The 26,075-nt window shown below is 37.1% G+C and overlaps 1 protein-coding gene across 1 annotated transcript in view; it reads right to left on the bottom strand.

Moving 5' to 3' along the window:
- TMA16 (translation machinery associated 16 homolog) overlaps positions 1–26,075 on the bottom strand; it is a 28,431-nt gene that overhangs the window by 1,898 nt on the left and 458 nt on the right. The window contains exons 2-6 of the mRNA XM_008685596.2: positions 16,089–16,201; positions 7,482–7,519; positions 5,618–5,702; positions 4,110–4,258; positions 230–272 (exon numbers count right to left, since the gene is read on the bottom strand). Coding sequence (XP_008683818.1) covers positions 230–272; positions 4,110–4,258; positions 5,618–5,702; positions 7,482–7,519; positions 16,089–16,201 — 428 coding nt within the window. The remainder of the gene's footprint in view (positions 1–229; positions 273–4,109; positions 4,259–5,617; positions 5,703–7,481; positions 7,520–16,088; positions 16,202–26,075) is intronic.

The following is a 26,075-nucleotide window of genomic DNA, read 5'->3' as shown; positions in this document are numbered from 1 at the left end:
TAAGTATTATATCAAGGTATTTTTAAAAGCACCATGTCACTATCATTTCAGTGCACATCAGGTGTTTCAAATAAACACAAATTAGGAGAAGTCTTACTTTGATAAAAAAGGTTAAAAGAAACCTCTGAGGTTTTTTTAGCTCTAATGTCTAAGTTCAAAAGGGAAGCAAGTTTATGTCTCATGTATCTTATATGCAGCCTCAAGGAATACTAGAGAGAGACAGACTTACCTAAAAGTTCTCAGATTACCTGCATTTACAATGTCTGGAATCTCTGGGAAAGAAAAAAATTATATCCATTAAGCAGTGTTCTTTAAATCACAACATTTTACAGTTTCCTTGTTTATTATCTCAGATACAATGAATAAGTGACAGACAGTAAGAAAATCCAAAGCAAAACAAAATTTTAAAGCACTGCTATAATGCTACATGAAAAGTAAGTTTTACAAGTATAAAGGGCTTAGTTTAAGAAGGTGATTTAAGAAGAATGCTATTAAATAATAAATTCTAGCATGGAATCTATAAAATGAAATAAAACTATTAATGAGATAAGCCCTGTCCTGTTAATCTATGAAAGGTACCTGGAAATTTCTAATGATCAACTCCCTAAAATAATATGCTAGATTTTTAAATATATTTTCTTGGTGAAAAGCACAAATTTTTTTCAAGCATATACTTTACCCTGGTAAGGTAGAGTTTATCTGAGAAATTTAAGTATTCCTTAATATTTTTAAAAATCACATTATTCTAAATGTGAAAAAAAATTTAAACAAACTATAATCAGTAGATGCTCAAAGCAACTCAATAAAACTTAAATCCATTTTTAATAAAAAACTTAGGTATTTAACAGTTCCTCACCATGATTAAAAAATTTACCATAAACCAATATGCATGATCATAGTTATCGGTAAAACACAAATGGAATGTATAAAAAAGTGGAACATTGCTGCAAAAAATCTGGCCAATGCAATAAAGTATTAATTAAAATCCAGAATCTATGAATGAAAAAGATAAAATAAAAATGCTTGACACAACTGTATGCTGATTATGACAATAGTTTCAGAAAATATGAATATGAAGAGGTCAAGTGTATAAAAGCTGTAAATTAAACACCATTTTTAAAAAGAGAAATCCTAATAAAATGAGTCAGAAATAGTTATACCACCATGAGGTGAGGAAGGCCAGATATCAGAATCCAGTTTTCACCGAACCTGCAGAATTCGGTAACAATTTGTCTATGTTAAGAGGCACTTGCGAAGTTGTCAGAGATCACAACCCTTCCACCAGTCACACTCCCTGACTCTGGAAGAAGCACGGTGGCACAGCCGGAAGAACGCTGGATCTGAGTTTCTCTGCTGCCTCAATCACCAATACAAGCTTGACCTTGGCCATGTTCTGTTAATTCATCTGCCAGCTACATGGTGAACAGACTCTAGGAGAAAAGAGCAGTAGCACAGAGACCAACTGGGAGGCTGTTACAATGGTACAGGTGAAACAATGGTGGCTTGGACTAGGGAGGTGGTGGTAGTAGCAGTACAAATTATCAGATGCAAAATACATTTTCTGATGAGCTAGATGGAACATGAAAGTGACTACGGGTTTCCAGCCTGAGCAACTGGGCAGGTGGTGACGCTGATGTCTGACACACAGATCGCGTGGGAGCAAGTTTTATGAGAAAAGCTGGACTTTGCTTTGGGACAAGTCAGGTTTGAGATGCCTAGAAGACGTTCGAGTAGAGATTTTGAGAAACTCCAGTTTGATAATTCAAGTCTGGAGTTCTAGGGACAAGTCAGGGTCGAGAGATACAAATTTCAAAGTTATCACCATGTAAATGGTATTTAAAATCACAGACGGAATGAAATGAACTAGGAACTGGTGTAAGTAGAAAACAAGAAGCAGCCCAAGGATGGGAACCTTGGTCAATATTTAGTTTGTGAAAATGAGGAGGATTCAACTTAAGAAACTGAACTAAAACTAGGGAAGGGCTGGGTCTTCTTTACCAAATGAAAGTGTGACAAGAAAATGAAGTGATCGTCTGTATCAAATGCTGCAGAAAAGGTGACTGAGAACCAACGCCCAGTATAGCAACTGTTTACCTTAGCAACTTAAGAGGTCATCAGTGACCAGTACTTGTGGTTGGGTGATGGAGACAATAGCGAATTAAAGTGGGTTCCAGAGAGAACGCCACAGAGGAGATGGGAGATCTATGAGCATAAACAAATGTTACGTTCTTACAAGGTGCCTACTCAGTGAAAGCGACACAGAGAGCAGTGCTTGAAGCTTACCCCGAACCTCCTGTATTAGGTTGTGTCAGGCACCCTGATAAATGAAACCTCATGTAACTTTTAAACAACTGGGGAAGTAGCTATACCATTAATTTCAATTTTTAGATTGAAGAAAACAAAACCCGGTAGNNGGGAAAGGGTTAAATAACTTGTCCTGTCATGCAGAAGTTCTAAGGGTTTGAATCACATCTATCCAGTGCTACAGCTATTTTCTGTTATTTTTTCAGTGAAGCAGCTCACTTCTTAGAAATGATGAAGAGGAACTGCGGACTACTTCAGGGTTGCTAGTGTTAATACAGTGTAAGTGCCTGACACAAAGCTTTTGATTGTCTAGACATCTGTATCAAAGACACCCTTCTCAAATAAAAATATTGCCAGCTCTATGACAAACTACTAGCAAAACAACTAGATAAGAAACCAGGCCACCCCCACCCATGAAAGTCCCCTTTTAGAAAGCTCTGGTAACCTAGTAAATCACCACTCAAGTGACCCCACTTTTCCCTTTTCATGCCCTAACTCTCAGTTATGTTTTCAATTCACCAATAGAGAGTGAACCTATGAAATCCCAGGCACCTCACCTTTAGATCCTAGTAACGGTAGAGCCCCAAATCCACACTCCCTTCCTCTCTCTACCCTCCACCTCCTTGTATGGCCCTGGGCATGCTATGGACCTTCTAGGCTTTGTGAGTGATACATTTTGTCTTTTTTTTTTCAAATTGCCCTGATGGTTGTTACTAGGCACATCCTGCAATCATAGTAAGAACCACAGGGCTGTGCCAGCCACAACACTGGCTCTGTTGGGAAAATACCTATGGGGGCTCAACGCAAGTACTAGTGGCCCAGGTGAGTGCCTCAGGCGTTTCTAGCTGATAGAACCACTAACAATAGGCTGGGACCAACACAACAGTTACCACGAGATAGTTCCTTTAGGGTCCTATACTTCACCGTTGTTATTATCAGAATTTAAAAACTTAATTTGCTATTAAATATTTCATTTATACTGTACTTGTCGGGCAAATCCATACACTATAAATACCATAACATGGACCAAAAATGGAATGTGAATGAAGTAATATTCAGGACCATGGCAAACTTGAGAATATATGATCAAGTCTAAAAGGGACAGCTGTTATTCCACTGTAGCAGATTATGTTGCCAGACCATTTGAATTTCTTTTTAAAAAGCCAGAAATCTACATTTTTCATGTGAAATCACCAAGTTTTTCCCTAGACTGACAATTAACAAGCCAATCAAGTACCATTTGCAGGCCATGTTGCTTCTGGGTCCTCACCTGTTTGTGGGCTTTGCAAGCCTTAAGTACTCTAAGTGCTTTTTTTTTTTCAGATAATGTTGGGAAACTAACAACATACTTGTCTTTCAAAATGGTAAGAAATGCTACAGTGCTAAGAATGAATGTTCGATTTCTAGTTTTTCAAGAATGACTGCAACAACTATAGCTTGGTCTACAAGAATTATAACAATAAGAAGGGCACAGAACCTACTCTAAAGAAACACAGATGTAGTTAGAGATGGGCAAGTAACAACTCCACAATAAAGCAAGTCAGGAATGTGCCAGAAGGGAGAAGAAAACTTTACTATCAGGGTAGGAAGATATGATGTCACTATCACAAGTAACAGTTTGCAGAATGTAAGAAAAAAAAATGAATTAAAAAAATCATTTGATATACTCACAAAAGAAAGGAAATCAAAAGAAGAAATTCAAACTAAATAAATAGAATAAATAAAAGTAAACCTTTGAAATGAATTACAAATCTGAAATGGCTATGTATTTTAGAAATAAAAAAAGAAAATCACAGAGAACATACCAAGGCCGTATCCTTCATACAGTTGTCGTTCACGCTCCATTGTCTGCTTGATGACTGTCTCCCGGGAAGAGTGTCGCCTTCCCTGCCTGTCTTTGATGCTGTTATGTAATTCAATCTGCTCTAGTTCACTGCTGAATCGATTTAAATACCTGAGAAATAAGAAAGCAACCTGAATTACAGGTCTATACATCTGGTTTACATTACTTCATTTAAAACAAACCCCAGGGGCGCCTGGGTGGCACAGCGGTTAAGCGTCTGCCTTCGGCTCAGGGCGTGATCCCGGCGTTCTGGGATCGAGCCCCACATCAGGCTCCTCCGCTATGAGCCTGCTTCTTCCTCTCCCACTCCCCCTGCTTGTGTTCTCTCTCTCGCTGGCTGTCTCTATCTCTGTTGAATAAATAAAATCTTAAAAAAAAAAAAAAACCAAAAACCCAGTCTTTGCCTATCCTTGAAATTTTTATTCTTCTGAGTTCCTTGTGTCCTCAGACTTCAGACTGTCCCTGTATAACCCAACCATGTCCAAAATTTCAGCAACCAGATTGCCGCCTACTATTCAAGTATCTGTTAAACTCCAGATCCTCATATTCAACCACCTCCTGGACATCTCCCTTTGGATGTCCCATGGAGGCTTAACCCCTCAAAAGTGAACTTGTGCTCACACTGTCCCCACCCATCCCCCACCAAACCTGTTCCATCTCTTTGGCTCTCTACCTCAGGAAACAGTACAATCATCTACCCACTTGCTCAAGTGAACAATGTACATGTCCTCCTTGACTCCACTTTCTCCCTTTTATCTAAGTTTTCACTAAAGATTGAGACTTTCTACCTTCTTATATTTCTGCAATCTTCATTTCTCTTCACCATACTGCCACTAACCATGCAGAGGTCAGCATCATCTCTTACCTAGATTGCTTCATCAGCCTCTCAACAGTGTCCTGGCCAAAGCCATGCACCCTTAGGTCATCATCATCATTCTTACCACTGTGACATTTCTAGGGTTTAAATATGATCTCAGGTGCCTGTTGTAAAAAACTTCTTGTGGCTCTTAATGTCCTTTGAAAAGGTGCAAACTCTTACAGTGATGCTTGAGGTCTTTTGTGAGCTGTACCTGTCACAATGCCCTCCTTGAACCTATTATTTTGATTATATTTAATGTCTGAATGATCACTAAATATGTCACTCTTACCTCTGATACTGTTCTCTCTGCCTAAAGACTCTTCAACTAACTTACTTCAATCTGCTAACTTTTACTCTTCAGAAGTCAATTTAGATGATATTTCCATAGGAAGCTTCTCCTGATCCCAAGAAACTGGGTTAAGTAACACTCTGAGGCTCAGAAACATTACAAACCTACTAGAGTGGCTAAACCAGGGTGTGAATCTAAAGCCTTTTTGATAACAAAGCCTGTTTACTCCTCTATAAATGCAGAACAGAACTCTGTTTCTTGAAGAACCAGGTTGGAGAATTCCCTTTTCTGACCCTTTGCTTATAACAAGCCCAGTGTTTACCTTTCAATTAATTCACAAGCATCTTTCTTTGAATATACTACTTTTTGGGGATCCAGATGACTTTGAAACCACTGCAGTTTTTCACCTATAACGACAAATACAAAGAGAGGTTAACATCATAAATCATCACTTAAGCAATGAGTATTCATTATAATTTTCAACATCAATGTGTTTAAAATAGTATCAAAATTTATCTCAATGTTAAATATAAAGGCTTGCGTGGGCTCCAAGCTAATTAAACCAGTCTGTCAGAAATCAAGCTGTCACATTTTAATTTGGGGAAGAAACGGGTGGGAGAGATGCCTTTCACTATATATTTCTTTTTTTTTTTTAAAGATTTTATTTATTTATTTGACAGAGAGAGAGACAGCCAGTGAGAAAGGGAACACAAGAAGGGGGAGTGGGAGAAGAAGAAGCAGGCTCCCAGCGGAGGAGCCTGATGTGGGGCTGAGCCGAAGGCAGACGCTTAACGACTGAGCCACCCAGGTGCCCCTCAATATATATTTCTTATCCGATAAGAATGCATAAATAAAAAAAAAAGAAAGAAAGAATACGTTAAAAGAACATGAAGTTCTAAGTATTTAAAAAGCAAAAGATAGAACACTTGTCTAAAATAATAAAATGAAAACTTGATTAGATTAATGGTGAAGATGGTCATTGCTGAACATTTATTTATTTATTTATTTTTTTAAAAGATTTTATTTATTTATTCAACAGAGATAGAGACAGCCAGTGAGAGAGGGAACACAAGCAGGGGGAGTGGGAGAGAAAGAAGCAGGCTCATAACGAAAGAGCCTGATGTGGGGCTCGATCCCATAACGCCGGGATCATGCCCTGAGCCGAAGGCAGACGCTTAACCGCTGTGCCACCCAGGTGCCCCATTGCTGAACATTTAATAAGCAGCAGACTGTATGTTAAGAGTCTTACAATCCTATGAGGATTACTACATTATTATCCCTATTCACACATGAGAAGGGCTAAGTGGCCTGTCCAGGGCCTCACATCAGTAAATATATTAACCATGCAAGATCTGCCAGATACTGTGCAAAGAGTAAATCTGACCATCAGGGTCACTTTCAGTTAGATTTCTCCATATTACAGATCAAGAAATGGCCCTAACTCAGATATGGATAACCTACTTAGAAATACTATTCTATTATGTAAGAAAGCATCAGAGATCAGTGTTCAAGTAAAGCCTAAGATTAAAACAAAACAAAAAACAAACGAACAACAACAAAAACAAAACAAAAACAAAAACGAAGCCTAAGAATCACTTTTTTTTTTTTAAGATTTTATTTATTTATTTGAGAGAGGGCGAGAGAGACTGCATCAAGGGAGAGGGAAAAGCAGACTTCCCGAGCAGAGAGCTTGACATGGAGCTTGGTCCAAGGACCTACGCCGAAGGCAGACACTTAACTGACTGAGCCACCCAGGCGCCCCTAAGAGTCACTATTTTGAAGTCAGGCTTATAAGTAAAAATTTACTAACAATAAATCTGCCCCCCCAAAAAGATCGTGACATTGAGATACAGACTGAGGATGCCATGTATCCACATCACTAAATATAAACTGCTGTTCCAAAATACTTAGGCCATAATCCTTCCTAATTCTAATGGTTAGGGAGCTAGAATTAAACTTCAGAGATAGACAGACAGACAGATAGATGTAGGTAGGTAAAGTATAAACTAGTTTCTAAAAAACTGAGCTAGATATTATTAACACTTTCTAAGAGTTAATGACTGCTTTTACTTTGTTTTAATTAATTCTAGTAAAGAAAATGACCTAGAAGAATCAAAAGAAAAATAGGCACAGAGCAGAACTTCACTATAGTTTAGCCCGAGTGTCAAATGAGTAAATCTACTTACCAATAAGGTTGAGACGCAATGCCTTTTCATTCTTCAATCTTGGAAGAAAAGGTGCATTGACGTGTTAGAAAATTACAAAAACGAATTTTAAAAATCTGTCAAAAACAAACAAAAAAAACTGCCCACAGAACCTTAATTCAAGAATCATTCTTTTATACATATGAAATTAATTTTGTTAGTGCAGAAACACTGAACACCATGCTTTTCTTTTAAATTCCTGGAACAAAATGTTACTAGAAACTTTTCTTCAGCTCTTCAGTGACTAATGACTAAAGGACACCAATAGAACAAATCAGTTTTGAAAACACAAAAAAAGTCTGATTGGATTATGAATGTTCAGATGGGTGATACTTGTGCACAAAAGAGTAATGATACCTTCTAGAAGATGGAGTCGGCCACCAAGATCAAAATGCCTTAGTGTCACCTTTTAAACGTCAACAAGAATAAAACAGAATGTTTACTTTTCATAATTTGAAAAGAATTATAACAAAGAAAAAGAACTCATTTATTCTCAGAAGAGTCTAGGTAATATACGATTCCTATTATTGAATCATAGGATTATGATTATATGATTATGATAACAGAACCTATTCCCTTCTAAATATTAATTCAGAAGACACCTTCGGACAGCTAGTTTTTGCCACACTTTATGCTACTCACTAGAGATACGGCAATGAACAAAAAATCTACTGTCCCTGACTAACAAAGCAGACCAGATTTACCCTCTCACTTTAAACAACCAGAAAACTGGAGAAATAAAATGAAGCCTTTTTTAATAAAAAATTTCAGGCACAGAATGGGGGAAGATCTTCACAGTACAAATAACTAATAGAGGACTTGCATTCAGAATATACAGACACTTCTTACTACTTAAGAGACAACTTAATACCAAAAAGGGCAAAAGATTTTAACAGATTTCTCATCATATCAAAGACACAAAAATGACCAATAAGCACATAAAAAGATACTTAAACATCATTAGTTATCAAGATGTAAAAATAAAATTGAACTAAGATACTATTACACAACTAACAGAATGGCTAAAAACTTTTTCAAAAATTGATAATACAGCAAATTTGAGATGATATGGAAAGAATATAACTCTTATACACTGGTAGTAAAAATATAAAATGATGCTATCACTTTGGATAAAGCAATTTCTTACATACTTAAACGTGACACCTATCATATGACCAGCAATTCTTATAAACTTAATTTCATATAAACTCAATTTTCTTATATACTTTAACATAAAATCACCATATGACCCAAAAATTCCAGTTCTAGGAACTGAAAGAAAAATGAAAACAAATGTCCGAACAAATATTGTACATGAATGTTCATGACAGATTTATTCATAATAGCAGAGGCTGGCAATTTTTTTCTTAAATGGCCAGGGAGTAACGTGGTCAGTCTCTGTCACAACTACTCATTTCAACCATTGTAGCCTGAAAGCAGCCACAAACAATACAAAAAGAATGGGCATAGCTATCTGCTTCCCAATAAAACTTTTTAATAAAAACAGGGGGCTGGACTCTTCCTTGGCAGACCCCAATAATAGCCCAGTAGTGTAAAATAATCCAAAGGAACACCACAGGTAAATGAATGAACAAAGTGCATATCCATACGATGGAACACTACTCAGTAATAAGAAAGACAACTAATATAAGTTATAACATGGGCAAATTTCATAACCATAACGCTAAGTGAAAGAAGCTGGAACAAAAAATTATATATAATCATTTCATTTATATGAAACATTAGGAAAGACAAATCTCATCTATCAAATGAAGAGCAAATCAGGGGTTGCCTGAGGCTAGGGGTGGAGGGTAAGGAATGACTGAGAAGATGCATGCACAAGGGAATCCTCTGCAAGGATAAAGATGGTACTACACACTAACTGTGGTGAGTAGACCAACATATTGTCAAAACCCCAAATCTGTACACTGAAAATACAGCTATTTTACTGAATGCTATTTATTCCTCAAAGTTGATTTTAAAAAATAGAGAATACTCATAACAAGGTAGAAAAACATTCCTTTCAATTAAGCTTAAAGAAAAGAATCTAGTTAGAAGTCAGGTTGCAATTATTTTGAATGAATTCAATGGGGCCCAAATGAGAATGGTTATCAGTTGGGACACAGAAAAGTAGAGAAACGAGATGAATTCTCTAAAGTAGTTATTTCCTAGATTTTTACCCATTATGCTTAGTTTCTTTCTGTTAATTTTCCATACTAAGTCATTTTCTTTTGGTATCTCGAGTTCCTTGTTGTATATCCTGCAGGACATACTGTAAGTATGACAGTACATACCAACAAAATATTGCTATGCTGAGAAAACATAAAATAAAGCTAAACTAACACACAATGGCCATTTGCTGGGGCGTCTGGGTGGCTCAGATGATTGAGCGTCAGACTCTTGATTTTGGCTCAGGTCATGATATCAGAGTCATGGGATAGAGCCCCTCGAAGGGCTCTGTGTTTAGCAAGGAGCTTGCCTCCCCTATACTTCTCGCTCTGCTCCTCCTCCTGCTTGCGCGCACGTGCTCTCTCTCTCTCTCTCAAATAAATAAATCTTAAAAAAAAATAGCCATTTGCTCTCTGTAAAAAGTGCATCCCTTGAAATGTACTTGTCTTCAAAACATACTAGTTTCTTTTAATATGAACAGAAGCAATAGTCCATGTAGTCCTAAATCAGAGCATTCAAATACTGAAGAAAAACATGTTTAATCTCTTATTCTGTTGCTATTCACTTCTGCAGTATCTTTAAGTAATCAGTCTATCAATAAGAGTCAACTTGATTAACCTAGCAGGTCTGGTTTTGTATTCCTGACCACTAGTCAAAGACACTACAACATAACAGATATCCGCTCCCTATCTCCCCACTACTTGCGTCTCTCCCTAATAAGGAACCTTAGGAAGTGGTACAAAGAATCCTCAGTTCTATGTGAAAGCACAGAAACTGGCTACCTTTGTTCCTTAAGAAACCACGTATCTTTGGTAGGCAGAGAGTTCACAAAAGGTGATAGTATCTAAAATGGTCCCCACTGATTCTTGTGTCTTGATCGTCATGACCTTGTGATCCTTGAGTGTGGCTGGCTAGATCTGGAGACTTCTAACAAGTAAAATAGCACAATAGCGATGGATGTCATTCTGAAATTAAGTTTCAAAGACTTTCTGTCCTGGCCACCCTCTCTTGTTCTATCTCGGAGCCTTTGCTCTGTCGGAACCAAGCTACCATGTCATGAGTAGCCTATGGAGAGGCTCATGTGGCAAGGAATTGATGCTTCCAGCCACAGGCAGCCATGACTTGAGCTCTGCCAACAGCCACGTGAGTAAGCTCGGAAGCAAAATCTCTCCCTGTCAAGCTCTGAGATGAATGCAGGCCCAGTCAACATTTTAACTGTAGCTTTGTGAGAGACTCTGAGCCAGAACCATTCAGTTAAGTGGTGCTGGAATTCTTGACCAAAAAACTTTGTTTCAAACTGCTATGATGCCACAGAATTTCTTATGCAGCAGTAGGTAATCAGAGCAGTATTTGATAACTGCTATTCATTATTAAGCCAAAGGCACCTGAAGTTCAAGTTAAGTACCGCTGGTACCTTTTCTATCACCTTGCACACAGCTGTTCCAAAAGTCTGAGTATCTTGTCATCAACCATCCCTCCAAAATATGCAACTCAGCATTTCTGTCTTGCTGGAAGTACTACTCTAGTGGAGGAAGATCAGCAGCATTTTAAGATGCTATTTGTGTTTGTGCCATTTAAATTAAATATGACTCATGGTCAAAGATGCTGCTACTCAAAAAACTGACATCTATGACAGACGTAAGCCTATTTCATAAAATACATAAGACACTACTAAAACTGCATACTTGTTTGCTTCTGGAGCCATAATGGTTACAACGACGACTTCTTTAAAATAAATGAGAAAAATCTGTTCAGAACACTGTCCAAGTAGAAAAAATTAAGTAATAACTTTCAACTCCGTACTATAAAAATGGAGCCTTGGCCAATAATGGGACCTCCTTAAAATAAGTTACACAGGAATTACCATGTTATTCAGTTTTATCCTTCCATAATTCTTTTGTAATGTTGATTCTGTAAAACAGTGCGTAAAATCCTGAAGATACCTGAAAACATACAAAGATTCTAGGTTCACTGGCACAAGTCCTTACGGTGAACCAAAGAATTTAGCCAAATTCTAAAGCGGTATTTCCTAAGATATTGCCATGTAATCCACTACTACTAGATGAGCTGATTTTTGAGTATCTCATAGACACAGAATTAAATTATCTTTAAACAAGCTACTTTCCCCCCCCCATTTTCTTTTGACCCCCTCTAATTAGATTAAGAAGAAAACTTAGTTTAATGTTTACTTTACAAGTCTTCCAACCTTTGCCAAATCTTTTCACCAAGGATAAAGCAAGCATGCCTCAAGCTCAGACCATACAGGGAAGGCAACAGTATTTACAGATCAAATGTCTCCTTAAAAAAAAAAAGATATGTAAGGGAAATAGATGCTTAAAAAATATTAGGTAAATAACACCTAATAGGTCAGTGTTTGTCATAGTGTGGTCCCTGAACCAGTGGCAACAGCACCAACATTACCTGAAACTTGTTAGAAATGCAAAATTTTGACACTGCCCCAGACGTTCTGATGGAAAATTCTAGGGGAAGGAACAAACCATTTTCATATGCCCTACAGGTGTATCTCGTGTACACCAAAGTTTGTGAAATACTAGTAAAGACAGTAATAAAAACTGCAAAATTATAGAATAACCATGTCAAGACATAGCAAAATTCATGAAAGTGATACATAAATTACTTAAAGTTTGAAAATTACTGTTTTAAAGCAGTATTATCATCCTAATAACCTTTATGGAAAAAAAAAAGAAAGAAAGTTTGACTATACTATCATAGCACTCGTCTATTCTCTTCCAGAAAACTCCTAGCCAAATCATTGTGGAACAGCTAATCTTTACTAAATATGCCTTTAGGTCTTGGGTAAGGAATTAATATATAACAATGAACAGGCTGGTTTCTACCAGCTAGTATGGAAATGTAACTTCCATTTATTAAAATGGTAAGGCTATTTTAAAATAGCTAAAATGATGATTTTTGTCTTTATAACTTCATTTTATTTGTCTCTACAGCAGCTCCTGGGGACTCTCACAGGCCGAAGATGGAGGGGAGAATTGGCAAATTACAGTGTGGGCTGCAGACCAGAGAGGGGAGACTAAGGGACAAGAAGCGGAAAAGAAGAGGCATTATATACACATTTTGTATTCCTACGAAGAAAATTTTGCTACAAGTTCTTCACATCAAGAATACAAACCAACTTCCAAAATGGCATAAGGACCTACGAAATCCATAAAAACAAAGACAATACTAACAAAACTTGTCAAAATCAACTTTATCGGAAGTATGAAAATTAAACAAAGGCTTGCAATAATCCAAGGAGATTCTCAAGAAAAAAAGCCCAATCTCAATAAGAACAACAAACCTGTGATGCTGTAATGTGCCTGATCCATCATCCTCCTGTCAGCTCTGCAACAGTGCTGAAAACCAATGGACTAGCAACTCATGGTAGTTGTAAAAGCCATCTTCCTAACGGCCGCTAGAGAGATCAAATTTGGAGTTCCCCAAAACCTCCATCCCCAGAGAATTGCTACCATTTGACCTGACAGGCAGCATGCTAAGAAGCTTGAAGTTACTTTGTGTTTATATGATCTGACTCAGAGATCTCTCTATCGCAACAGTTCTATCCCCAAGTTGTTTCTTGAAAATAATTAGCAGCAATTATCTAACAGAGCAGCTGTCTCAGTGATATTACCAGTTGGGGGCTAACAAAAGGTGGACCAAAAAATTTTAAAGGAAAACTGGTGAATAGAAGGTCCACAGAGGACTTGAAAGCTAGTCCCAACACATTCCTGGGAATCTGGGATGCCATTTGTATATTCACTATGTTCATGCTAAGGAAAGCCCTGAGCAGGTCCTAATCTCTCACCTCTGGATAACCTTGAGGCTCTATGCAAACAAGAAATGAAGTCTAAGTAAACTGCATCCTAGTGTGTCGAAGGCATGCCGAATAGATTCACAGAGCCCCTCAGCAAAGGCTGAGAGAATCATTAGCTAAAGACTTTTAAAGAACTCTGTTGAAACATTAGCTGACTACCAACTGAGCAGAAACATCAATGGTCACACCGTCTAGGAAAGTCACAAAGCAAACAACGAGAGCAAACCTAACTGGGTACAGGGGCTGGAGGTGTCTATTTAACAGAGTTGTCACACTGTTTTATTGAAAATGTCCAGTTTTCAACCAAAAATGGTGAGACACACAATGAAAAAGGCAAGTATGGCTCATATTCGGGGATTAAAAATAGCATCCAATACCAACTCCCTAAGGAAGCCCAGACAGTTGGACCTACTCGGCAAGGACTGGAATTCACCCATAATAAACATACACAAAGAACTAAAGAAAACTGTATCTAAAAAATCCAAGGAAACTATGAGAAGAGTGTTTCACCAAATAATATCAATAAAGACAGAAATTACAATGATGAGCCAACTAGAAATTCTAGAGTTGAAAGAAATAATAATAAAAATGAAAAATTTACTAAAGAGATTCAACAGCAGTTTTTTGCTGGCAGAAAAAAGAATCTACAACGTAAGCGCGAGTTTGTTGAAATGATCCAGTCTGAGCAACAAAAAGTGGAAAGGAAAGAAAGAAAAATGAAGAGTCTCAGACACCTGTGGGGCACTACTAAGAACACCAGCATAGGTATAATGGGAGTCACAGAAGGAGAGGAAAGGACAGAAAAGATAGATATTTGGAAAAATAATGGCTAAAAACGTCTCAATTTGATGAAAAACATTGAACTACACACACAAGAAGCTTAACAAACTCCATGCTGGATGAAATCCATGTAGGATAAACTCAGAGATGCACATCTACTAGACATACCAGTCAAACTATTCAAAGACAAAGAGCAACTTTAAGGTATCAAGAGAAAAGTGACTCATTGCGTTCAATTAGATAAACAGCTGAATTCTCATTAGAAGCCATGCAGGCCAGAAGGCTGAGGGATGACATATTTAAAGTGTTGAAAGACAGACTCAACCAAGTATTATTCATGAATAGACAGACTGAACCAAGAATTCTATATTGTAAAGTTTCCCTCAAAAATGAAGGAGAAGGGGCGCCTGGGTGGCTCAGTTGTTAAGCGTCTGCCTTCGGCTCAGGGTGTGATCCCAGCATTGTGGGATCAAGCCCCGCATTGGGCTCCTCCGCTGGGAGCCTGCTTCTTCCTCTCCCACTCCCCCTGCTTGTGTTCCCTCTCTCACTGGCTGTCTCTCTCTCTGTCAAATAAATAAATAAAATCTTAAAAAAAAAAAAAATGAAGGAGAAATTAAGACATTCTCAGATAAACAAAACTTAAGAGACTCTCTCACTTTCAGACCTGCCTTATAAGAAATACTAAACAGAGTCCTACAGGCTGAAATGAAAGGGCAGTAAATAGCATTTGAATCCACATGAAGAAATAAGGGGCACCAGTAAAAAAAGATAATTACATAACCAAATTTAAAAACAGTATAAACGTTATTTTTGTGTGTATTCTCATAAGACAACTGCATAAAAACAATCATTGTAAAACTGTGTTTATGGGATTATAATGTGTAAAGATGTAATTTCCAGCAATGATAGTACAAAGGAGGGAGAATGGAGCCACAATGGAACAAATTTTTTGTATACTATTTAAATTAACTTGACATTAATCTGAAACAAGATTAAGATTTAGTTGTAATTTTCAGAGCAACAACAAAGAAAATAACAAAAAATATATAGTGATCTCTACTAAATGATTTCCACATTATTAAATCAAATTACTATATCAATTCTCAGTTCTCATATTAATCAAGAGCAAATGACATAGCTTGATCACCACCTTCTCTTTGAGACACAATCTTCTTTTTTCCTCTTTCTCAGTCTCACTTGTTGGATCCTTTTTCCAACTTCTAAATGATGGAGGCCTCTGGGATCAATCCCTGGTTCCCTTCTCTTTTCTAGCTACATTTACTCATTAGATGATCTTATATAGTCTCATGACTTACAGTCCCATCTAGAAGCTGATGACTCCCAAATTTGTGTTGCATCCCTAATCGATCCTCTGGACACCAGACCCAACATATCCAACTACCCATTTTGTATCTCCTTTGATATATCTAATAGACTAATAAGTACTTTAACCTGTATGTCCAGTATATATCTACGTAGCTCCTTCCCTCACATATTTTAGCTCTCTGCTCCAATATGAACTTCTTCAGATAAGCTACACATGACTATTCTATGTAAAATAAAACCACTCTATCACTCTCTATTCTGTAATTCTTTTTCCTTTTTCTTCACTGCATTCATCACAACCTATTTAAGTGTATGCTTCTGCTTCAGGTAAGCTCTAGAAGAGCTGAATCCTTGTTCACTGTTTTACCTTCAGTGCATAGAACATACTTAACATTTATTAAAGAGAGAAGGGAATATTGATGAACGATAAATGTATTAATGGGCTTTACACCAATGCATAATACAAATGATAAAAAGATACTTACTTTTCCTTTTTTTCTTGTTTGTGGGCCTCTCTTGTAATTTGAGCTGCTTTTCTACTATATGGATGGATGACTTTTTTTTCCCGTCCTACAGTTTTTCCCTTTAGAGCTTTAGGCTAAAATGCAGGAAAATACATGGCATACATAATCAGATATGTAAGTGATTTCTGTTTAAAAAAACTTTCTTTAGAAATAAATTTAAAAAACAGTAATATAAGAAATACCACAAGCCAGAAACACTACTCTAAATCAGGACATAAGCCAGACCTGTTAAATGACTGGAACAGCATTTGTTTCCATTGTCATAATAGAAATGATATATTCGAGACTACCCTTCAGTGATATAAGAAAATAAAGAAAGGCATAGAAGGGGTCAATAAACCCAGCTCTTCAACTATTCCATCTTCAAAGTAGGTAAGAGAATGCAGGTAGTGAGAAGACAAAGTTAAAAAATTTGTGTTACAGTTAAAAAAGTTGGGGAGGTAGAAGTAAACATAGGATGCTCCTGGGAGCTTGACTGTAGAAGTTGCACATCGAATAGATGGGGCACTGAATCAAGCAAAATCAAAGTTGGGTTCAAAAAAAAATAGGAATAGAGGAAATAATACAAGCCATCTCAAAAGTAGCACATCCAAAAAAGAAATTACTTTCCCATTCAAACCTTACGCCAGTTAACAGGTCACAATTCATTCAGTCCACTGAACTAGACATTTCAGTTAGTTCTTTATTCCTACATAATTCTGTATTTTATCATACCTGTTTTTATTTTGGAATTAGGTTTGGCTTCCTATAAGAGAAATCCAAAATAATAATGGTGTAACCTGATAAAATTCAGTTCTCTCATGTAAAAAGTAGGAGCTGGAGGCTCCGCTTCACAAAGTTCTTAGAGATCCAGGCTCCTTCCATCCACTGTCCTGAGGCTATAACCTCCAATATATATCTATATAGTTCAAGATGACTTAATACAAGTCTAAACTCCAGCCAGTGAGAAGTAGAAAAGAAAATCAAAAGGCATACCCCTTTCCTTTAAGAGTAAGATCTCAGAAGCTGGAGTCTTCTGTTTACATCCCATTGATCAAAATTCAATCAGCAGGTAATGTAAGGGAGAGTAGTAAATATAATTGTTATTCTCAGAAAAAAATACATTACAGAAGAAAAAGAGTCTATTTGGGGACAGCTGGCGGTCTTTACCTAATCCTCAAAAAGGCTCTCAGAATCTTCTCTTCAGAACTACTGTCATTGCCCTCATCCAGCATCACGAGTTTTCATGATTAGGATGGCCTTTAGATTCTCACTATTTCTTTTTTCATGGAAGTCGCAGAGCTTATTTTTCTACATTTATCTAGTAAAGTCCTTCTCCCCTGCTAACGAGCTCACAGTTAGGTCCCAAGTCCTTAATGTGGAAAACAATCTACCCCCAACCTACTTCTCCAGCATTATTTCTCATTCTTCAAAACATCCTTCATCCCATTCTTAGCAAACTTCTCCCTCATTTCCAGAACACACCATGCTGTTTCCTAACTTCTAGAGACTGCATTTGTTACCTCTGCCTGCAAAACTTTTTCCTTCCTTGTCTTTCATAAAATACAACTCAAAGTCACTTCCTGTGTAAAACTTTGGGCAGAATTAATTAAAATGACCACCAATTCCTCATTCACACATGTATTCATTCCTTCAACAAATATTTACTGCTCACTTCTTGATACACCTGGCCAAGATAACTGCCACCCTGAAACCCAGAATGGCACTGGAAGGTGGTTACAGGTACAGAAGAATAATGTGAAACCATCATACAACAGTACAGGCATGCTTTGTTTTACTGTGCGTCGCAGATATTGTGGGGGTCCTGTTTTGTTTACAAACAAGGTTTGTGGCAACCCTGCATTGAGCAAGTCTATCGGCACCACTTTTCCATCAACATTTGCTGTAATTCTTGCAATATTTCAAACTTTATTATTATTACTATATTTGTTATGGCAGTCTGTGATCAGTGATATTTAATGTTACTCTTGTAATTGTTTGGGGGCACCATGAACTGTGCCTATATAAGCAAACTTCATCAATAAATGCTGTGCGTGTCCCTACTATTCTCACTGACCAGCCACTCTCCCATCTATCTCCCCCTCCTCAGCTCTATTTCCTGCGACAAAACAGTATATAAATTACACCAATTACTAACCTTACACTGGCTTCTAAGTGTTCAAGTGAAAGGAAGAGTCGTACATCTCCCACTTTAAATCAAAACCTAGAAACGATTAAGCCTGTTGAGGATGGCATGTCCAAAGCTGGGACAGGCCAAAAACTAGGCCTCTCCTTGTGCCAGTTAGCCAAGCTGTGAAGGTAAAGGAAAAGTTCTTGAAGAAAATTTTAAGTGCTATTCCAGTGAACACAAGAATTTTAAGAAAGCAAAACATCCTAATGCTGATAAAGAGAAAGTTTTGAGTGGTCTGGATAGATTAAACCAACCACAACATACCCCTTAGCCAAAGCCTAATCCAGAGAAAGGCCCACCTCTCTTCAATTCTATGAAGGCCAAGAGAGGTGAGGAAGCTGCAGAAGAAATGTGAAGCTAGCAGAGGTTGGTTCATGAGGTTTAAGGAAAAAGGCAGTCTACACAACATAAAAGTGCAAAGTAAAGCACCAAAAGGATGCAGAAGTTGCAGCAAGTTATCCAGAAAAATCTAGCTAAGATAATTAATGAAGGTGACTACACTAACCAAGATTTTCAATGTACGCCAAGACACCCTCCTGCTGGAAGATGCCATCTAGGACTTTCACAGCTAGAAAGAAGTCAATGCCTGGCTTCAAAACCTCAAAAGACTTACTGACTCTCTTGTTAGGGGCTAATGCAGCTGGTAACTTTAAGCTGAAACCAGTGTTCAGTTACCATTCTCAAAATCCTAAGGCCGTTAAGAATTATGGGAGATCTACTCTTTTGTGCTCTATAAATGGAACCACAAAGTCTGGTTGATAGAACATCTGTTTATAACATGGTTTACTGAATATCTTAAGCCCAATGTTGAGACCTACTGTTAAGGAAAAAAAAGATTCACTTTAAAATATGACTGTTCATTGACAATGCACCTGGTCACCGAAGAGCTCTGACGGAGATAAACAATGAGACTAATGTTTTCATGCCTGTTAACACAACATCCATTTTGTAGCTCATGGATCAAGGAGATTTTGACATTCAAGTTTTATTAAAGAAATACATTTTATAAGGCTATAACTGCCATATAGAGCGATTCTTCTAATGAATGTGGGCAAAATAAATTCTTGAAAGCCTTCAGAAAAGGATTCACCATTCTAGATGCCATGAACAACATTCATGATTCATGGGAAGAGCCCAAAATACAATATGAATGGGAGTTTGGAAGAAGTTCATTCCAACCTTCATAAATGACTTCAAGGGTTTCAAGACTTCACTAGGAAGGAGCAAGGAACTGCAGATGTGGTAGACATAGGAAGAGAATAAAACCGGAAGTAGAGCCTCAAAATATGACTGAATTTTGCTACAATCTCATGATAAAACTTGAATGGATAAGGAGCTGCTTCTTACACATGAACAAAGAAAGTGGTTTCTTGAGATGGAATCTACTGTTGATGAAGATGCTGTAAAGACTGTTCAAATGATAGCAAAGGATTCATAATATGACATCAACATAGTTGATAAAGCAATGGCACAGCTTGGGATGACTGACTCCAACTCTGAAAGAAGTTCTACCGTGGGTAAAATGATATCAAACAGCACTGCATGTACAGAGAACTCGTTTGTGAAAGGAAGAGTCAACTGATGTGGGAAACCTCATTATCGTCTCATTTTAAGAAACTGTCACAGCCACCACAACCTTCAGCAACTTCTATCCTCATCAGTCAGCAGCATGATTGAGGCAAAAGCCTCCACCAGCAAAGAGTACACAACTTGCTGAAAACTCAGATTTTTAGCAATAAACTATTTTTTAAATTAAGATATCTACATTTACATTTTAAATTTACACTTTATTTTTTTTAAAGATTTCATTTATTTATTTGACAGAGAGAGAGAGACAGCCAGCGAGAGAGGGAACACAAGCAGGGCAAGTGGGAGAGGAAGAAGCAGGCTCCCAGCAGAGCATGGAGCCCGATGTGGGGCTCGATCCCAGGAGCCTGGGATCATGCCCTGAGCCGAAGGCAGAAGCTTAATCACTGAGCCACCCAGGCGCCCCTTAAATTTACACTTTAAATTAACATATTTACATATGTTTTTTAGACATATGCTATTGCACACTTAATGGTCTACATTATAGTGTAAATATAACTTTTCAAAATACTGGCAAACAAAACAGTCATTTGACTTGCTTTATTTTAATATTCGCTTTACTGGGGAAGTCTGGAACTAAACCCACAATATCTCTAAGATATGTCTGTATGTGCATTCTTTTGTGTTATTCTCTGCACATGTGGGGTGGGGGGGGTACAAGAAAGAAAAGCATGATAAGGATTTTTTGTACATGAAGCTTACCTAGCAAACATGAATCAATGAAAACATTTCAGAACCCATGGTAGGCTGCCTCTAAGATGTCTCACAATGAATTCCACCTCTGGATATTCATGTCTAAGTGTAATCTCCTCCCCTAGAGTGTGGACCTAGTGACTGACTTTTAATGAATAACATTTGGCAAATGGAGGAACTACCAATTCTGAGATTAGGTTTTGTAAGGACTCTGGCTTCCATCTTGCCTACTCTCTTTTGCTCTCTCACTAGGCTCGCTCTGATAGAACCCAACAGTCATGTAGTAAGCTGTCCCATGGAGAGGCCTACCTAACAAACAAATGAGATAGGCCTCCAGCCTACAGCAGTGAAGAACTGAGGCCCTGAGTCCAGTCGTCTGTTAGGAGCTAAATCCTACAAAGAACCATGCGAGTGAGCTAGAAAGTGCATGCTTCCCATCTGTGCCTTGAGATGAAACCACAGCCTCAGATTATACCTCGATTGCAACCTTGTGAGAAATCTTAAAGCAGAGGATCCAGGTCGAGGTAAGCCACGCCTCATTTCTGACTCACAGAAACTGTGAGATAATTAATGCTGTTGTTTTAAGCCACTAAGCTTTGGGACAGGTTGTTACACAGAAAGAGAGAACTAACAAAGACAAAAATAAAAAAAAAATAATAAAGCAAAGTTGTACTCTTTGGAAAGATATCTTTATTCCACATACCGTAACAAATAAAATGCTTAAGAAACAAAAAAAAGGTCAAAGAACCCCAAGAAAATCAGATGCTTTCTGAGGCTGCTAAAACTTAACAGCTGAAGTTACAGAGGTGTAACACCTCTGTATTACATACATACACCTCTGTATATTCAGCAATATGTCCAAGTCTATAAAAAATTTCCTTTAAAGACTTAATAAAAACTTTCTTTAGAACAAGAAATAGTTTGATATCCTTGGAGTATGAAAATGTCCTCATAGCTTTAGAAGTCTCAGGTAAAGAACCTCCAAGACTTAGTACAAAGAAAAAGCAAAGAAACTGAACTTATATTCTGACTCAGCTGTAGTTATTCCTTATATTTTTTTATGAAAAGGTTGCCTCAAGGCAGGATATGAATATATAATAAGGCACAGAAAAATGCACAATATAACTTGCTAAATTTTAAAACATGTTTGTATTTTCAACATATTAAAATAAAAAAGAAATGCTTCAACAGGGAAAACTACAGTAAAACCCTATCAATTAAATGTTAATGTATTAAACAGTCTATTCAAGCTAAATATCTCTTAACTGAAAAGCAGTTAATTTCTATCAGCCAGGGTTTCTCCAAATTTATTTGTAGAGCATCTGATGATTCATGGAATAGTACAGAATGCAAACATAAAACAAAACTGGGGATGGGAGAAAGAGTTTCGGGTGTATGTGCTATAGAAGATTAATAGTTATGTTTTAACTTTGAAGATACAACAAAAATAGCATTTCTTTTCATAAACATAACTAAGGCACTGCTTTGAATAACTATGCTTACTTTGAAAAGTTTCTGGCACCACAAAAATATTCCAGTCAGAAGTTAGTTTTAAAAGTATCTCCTTCCTACAATCTTTAGCAATTACTTCAGAAAATTCATTCTAAACTATTCTTTGGATTTGTAATTGAGTAACAGAAGCAAACACATAAATAGTTTATTCAAATAACACAGAAACAAAAAGAGATATTTCGGGGGCAGTATGCTTCAAATATTCCTGCTAACATCATAAATAACAAAAAGGAACTTTTCTTAAAAGACCATCACGGTCATCATAGAATCCAGGGTCAACTAGAGAGAAAAAGGCCATTTAGAATACCCAGTGTAACTAGAAATCTAGAAAAAAAATCATTCCACCAAACACACTTAGGGTACATAAAGGTACACAAATACTTAAAAAAAAAATTATAAAACTAAAGCCATCCCTTTAATTGAGAAAACCTATAGTGTAATATTTTAAATGCCAAAATAATTTCAAAATATGATATACTAAGTCACTCAACACTAATAACATGACGAAAACGAGATGGATTAATTAAGAGAAGCTGCTTTTTTCTTTTTTTTGGCAGTGAATCTACCATGAAGAAATCCAGTGCATTTTCCTTGCTTTACAGATAAATACGACACCAATGACCAATCATTAGCTAGGGCTTCCAGTAGGAACTTAAGGGTTCTGCACAAACTCCTATCTAAACCCCGCCCAATTCTCAACGACCATTTCAAATTCAACTTTACCTCCTCCTTGAAGCTATCCAAGAATAACCTTTTTGGACCTTAGAAACTTTCTCTTTTGGTAGCATTTGCCACGTAGCGCCTAATATTATGCTGCACTGACGAGTCATTTAACATTTACAAAGTCATTTACACTTGTGTTTTATCTTCTCAACAGCGGCTCCTTAAAGATTTTAAAATATGTCCCATCAGACTGAAAACAATACTCTGAAAGAAGTAAAAAAAAAAAAAAAAAATGCCCCAAGTAAACATTTGCTGAACGCCCACTGTACATTAAACTACTGTGAATTAAAAATATTAAAAATGGCCTTTAAAAGCGTGAATTTGGGGCGCCTGGGTGGCTCAGTCATTAAGCATCTGCCTTGGGCTCAGGGCGTGATCCCGGTGTTCTGGGATTGAGCCCCACATCAGGCTCCTCCGCTGGGAGCCTGCTTCTCCCTCTCCCACTCCCCCTGCTTGTGTTCCCTCTCTCGCTGTCTCTCTCAAATAAATAAATAAAATCTTTATAAAAAAATAAATAAAAGCGTGAATTATCTAACAAAATAGCTCATATACACTGCTCTCCTTAAGAATATCTTAATAATTCTCTAATGCAGACTTCAATTTTATCTTTCATACAAAAATCTAACAAGCTCTTGGTTGTTATCAAAAAGACAGGTAATAAGTGGTAGAAAGGATGTGGAGAAAAAGAACACTTGTGCACTGTTGGTGGGAATGAAAATTGATACAGCCACTATGGAAAACAGCAGAGAGGTTCCTCAAGAAATTAAAAAAAGAACTACCATATGACCCAGCAATCCCACTTCTGGAAACAAACTCACTATTTTGAAGAGGTATCTGCACCCCTGTTCACTGAAGACTTATTTATCATAGCCAGGACATGGAAACAACCTGAAGTGTCTTTCGACAAACGAATAAAGAAAATGTGTCATATATATACAATGGAATATCAATCAGCCATAAAAAAGGAAATCCCACCATTTGCAACAATATGGATGAAACCTGAAAGCATTATGCTGAGAGGTAAGTCACACAGAAAAAGACAAATACTGCATGATCTTACATATATGTGGAATCTTAAAAAAAAAAATTATAGAAACAGGAAGTAGACTGGTGGTTGCCAGGGGCTGGGGTTGAGAAATGTTTCAAGGTGGTCAATGGGTACAAACTTCCAGTTAAAAAATGAGTAAAGTTCTTGAGATCATACAAACAGCATGGTTACTATAGCTAACAATACCATATTGTACACTTGAAAGGTACTAGAAGAGTAAATCTTAAAATTGGTATCTATGTGATGTGACCTATTAACTAAGCTTATTGTGGTAGTCATTTCACAATATATATGTATATCAAATTATAACACTGTACATCTTAAACTTTTATAGTATTCTAAGTTAATTATATCTCAATGCAGCTGGGAAAAAAACAACCACCAAGATTTAGTAAGTTGATTTGTTTTAACAGCCTACATTTATAGGTGAGTCCAATAGCACAAAATTCTTGTCATTAAGGAATATGTAGGTAGTAACAGTTAATGCACACAGTAATATGTAAAGATAAATCGAGGAAGGATGATGGCACACTTTTAAATGTCTTACAATCTAACTAGGGAGAAAAATAAGCATGCTTAAACTTTATAATAGGTGTCTATAAAAAGGAATAGTGTCTTATGTTATAGTACACACCAAACTAAAAACTTTTAGTACACTAAAAAGGTTTCACAATGCAGAATAAAGAAGTGTTGGGTGGGATGAATTAGTTTGAAAAGACTGTTCATGTTAGTTGAATTAAGTTTGGATATAAGAAAAAGGTATGAATTTGTAGAGCTCCGGGAGAGGTTCGAAATAAGGAAAAAATAAATGAAGAAAGTAACAAAAATGGACAACTACAAGCTCTAAGCTCTACTGTTACCATTTACTACTATTACTAAAGTTAATTACAACAACTAAACTACATTTACCGGGTGCCAGACATTGGGCTGAGTGGCTTACATTTAATTTTCACAACAATTCTATGAGACTTACAGGGGTTAATTTCACCAAGATCAAAACTTAGCAAAGACAGTTGTCAAACTCAGTCCTCTGTAACTCCGTAACCCACATTCTAAACTGTACTGAAAGAAGTTCAGAGTAACTGATACAAAAAACTGGAAAACCTCCAGTGCCAAGTTGAGCTTAAGCTCAAGAAAGGGCACAGCACAGCCACAGGTGATGGACCAGAAAACTGAAAAGGGCAGCAAATGTGCCAGTGAAAACAGATTTTTATGCTACTTCTTTGATTGTTATGACAAGGCAATATCTTCCTACCATACAGCCTGATAAAGTGATATTCTGATAGTCAAGGACAACTACATTCAAACACCAACCAACCCCCAATCATATCTAACGTTTCAATGTTCCACTCTGAAATGGAAAGGCTATGAAAATTATCTTATAAAGGTTTGGAAATAGCACAAGTGCGGTGATAAGCGAAAAGACTAAATCTATACACATACAAACGTGTATGATCTAAAGCAGAAAGACCATATAGATGTGAAAGACAAAAATGACAGGCATACAACAAAAAGAAAAAGAAAAAAGAACACAGAGGACAAAAGACCTTGTGGCCCGAGTATCACAACTTTTTACCAGATTATAAACTTTTTACGTTGTTTTTATTAAAAACTGGTTCAAAGTGAATATTTATAAAACATTGTCCTATTAATAATTATTCTAATAGACATCATAAAATTCTTTTAAAAAGCAGTAAGAAACAAACGTTTTGGAATACAATGTAAGTGGCAACTATAAAGAAAAGCAAGGGAATTATAAACACAAAATTCAAATACTGTTTACCTGAGCAGGGGCTCCTGAAAGTTATAGGTCCAAGGAAGGAAACACAGATCTTTCAAAAGTTTTATTTCTTAAACTGGATAATGGATAAACGAGAGTTCCTTACACAACTAATCTTTATACTTCACTATGTTATGTAAACACTCTTTTGCGTCTAGTCAATTTTTAATAAAAACAACAGAATAGTTTGAGCGTCGTGGAGGGAATGCGGGGGGCTTGGAGGCGGGATTTGGGGAGCTAGTACGTCACTGGAGTGCGGCTATAGGACACAAGAAAGAAGAGACTGAGCCTAAGCAGTCTAGACCGGCAAGAGGTGGCACACCAGTATAGAGGCAACACTTTCCCAAGTTTTGCCGACCTCCCCCGCCCCATCCTCCCGCCCCCCACATACTTGGGAGTAGCAAGAAAACGTAAACGTTGAGTTCCCCCCCCCCC

This window comes from Ursus maritimus, unplaced genomic scaffold (genome assembly GCF_017311325.1).
Source record: "Ursus maritimus isolate PB19 unplaced genomic scaffold, ASM1731132v1 scaffold_11, whole genome shotgun sequence".
NCBI classification, from domain to species: Eukaryota; Metazoa; Chordata; class Mammalia; order Carnivora; family Ursidae; genus Ursus; species Ursus maritimus.
The sequence above is the reverse complement of the archived record's forward strand: the minus strand, read 5'-3'. Positions and strand labels throughout refer to the sequence as shown.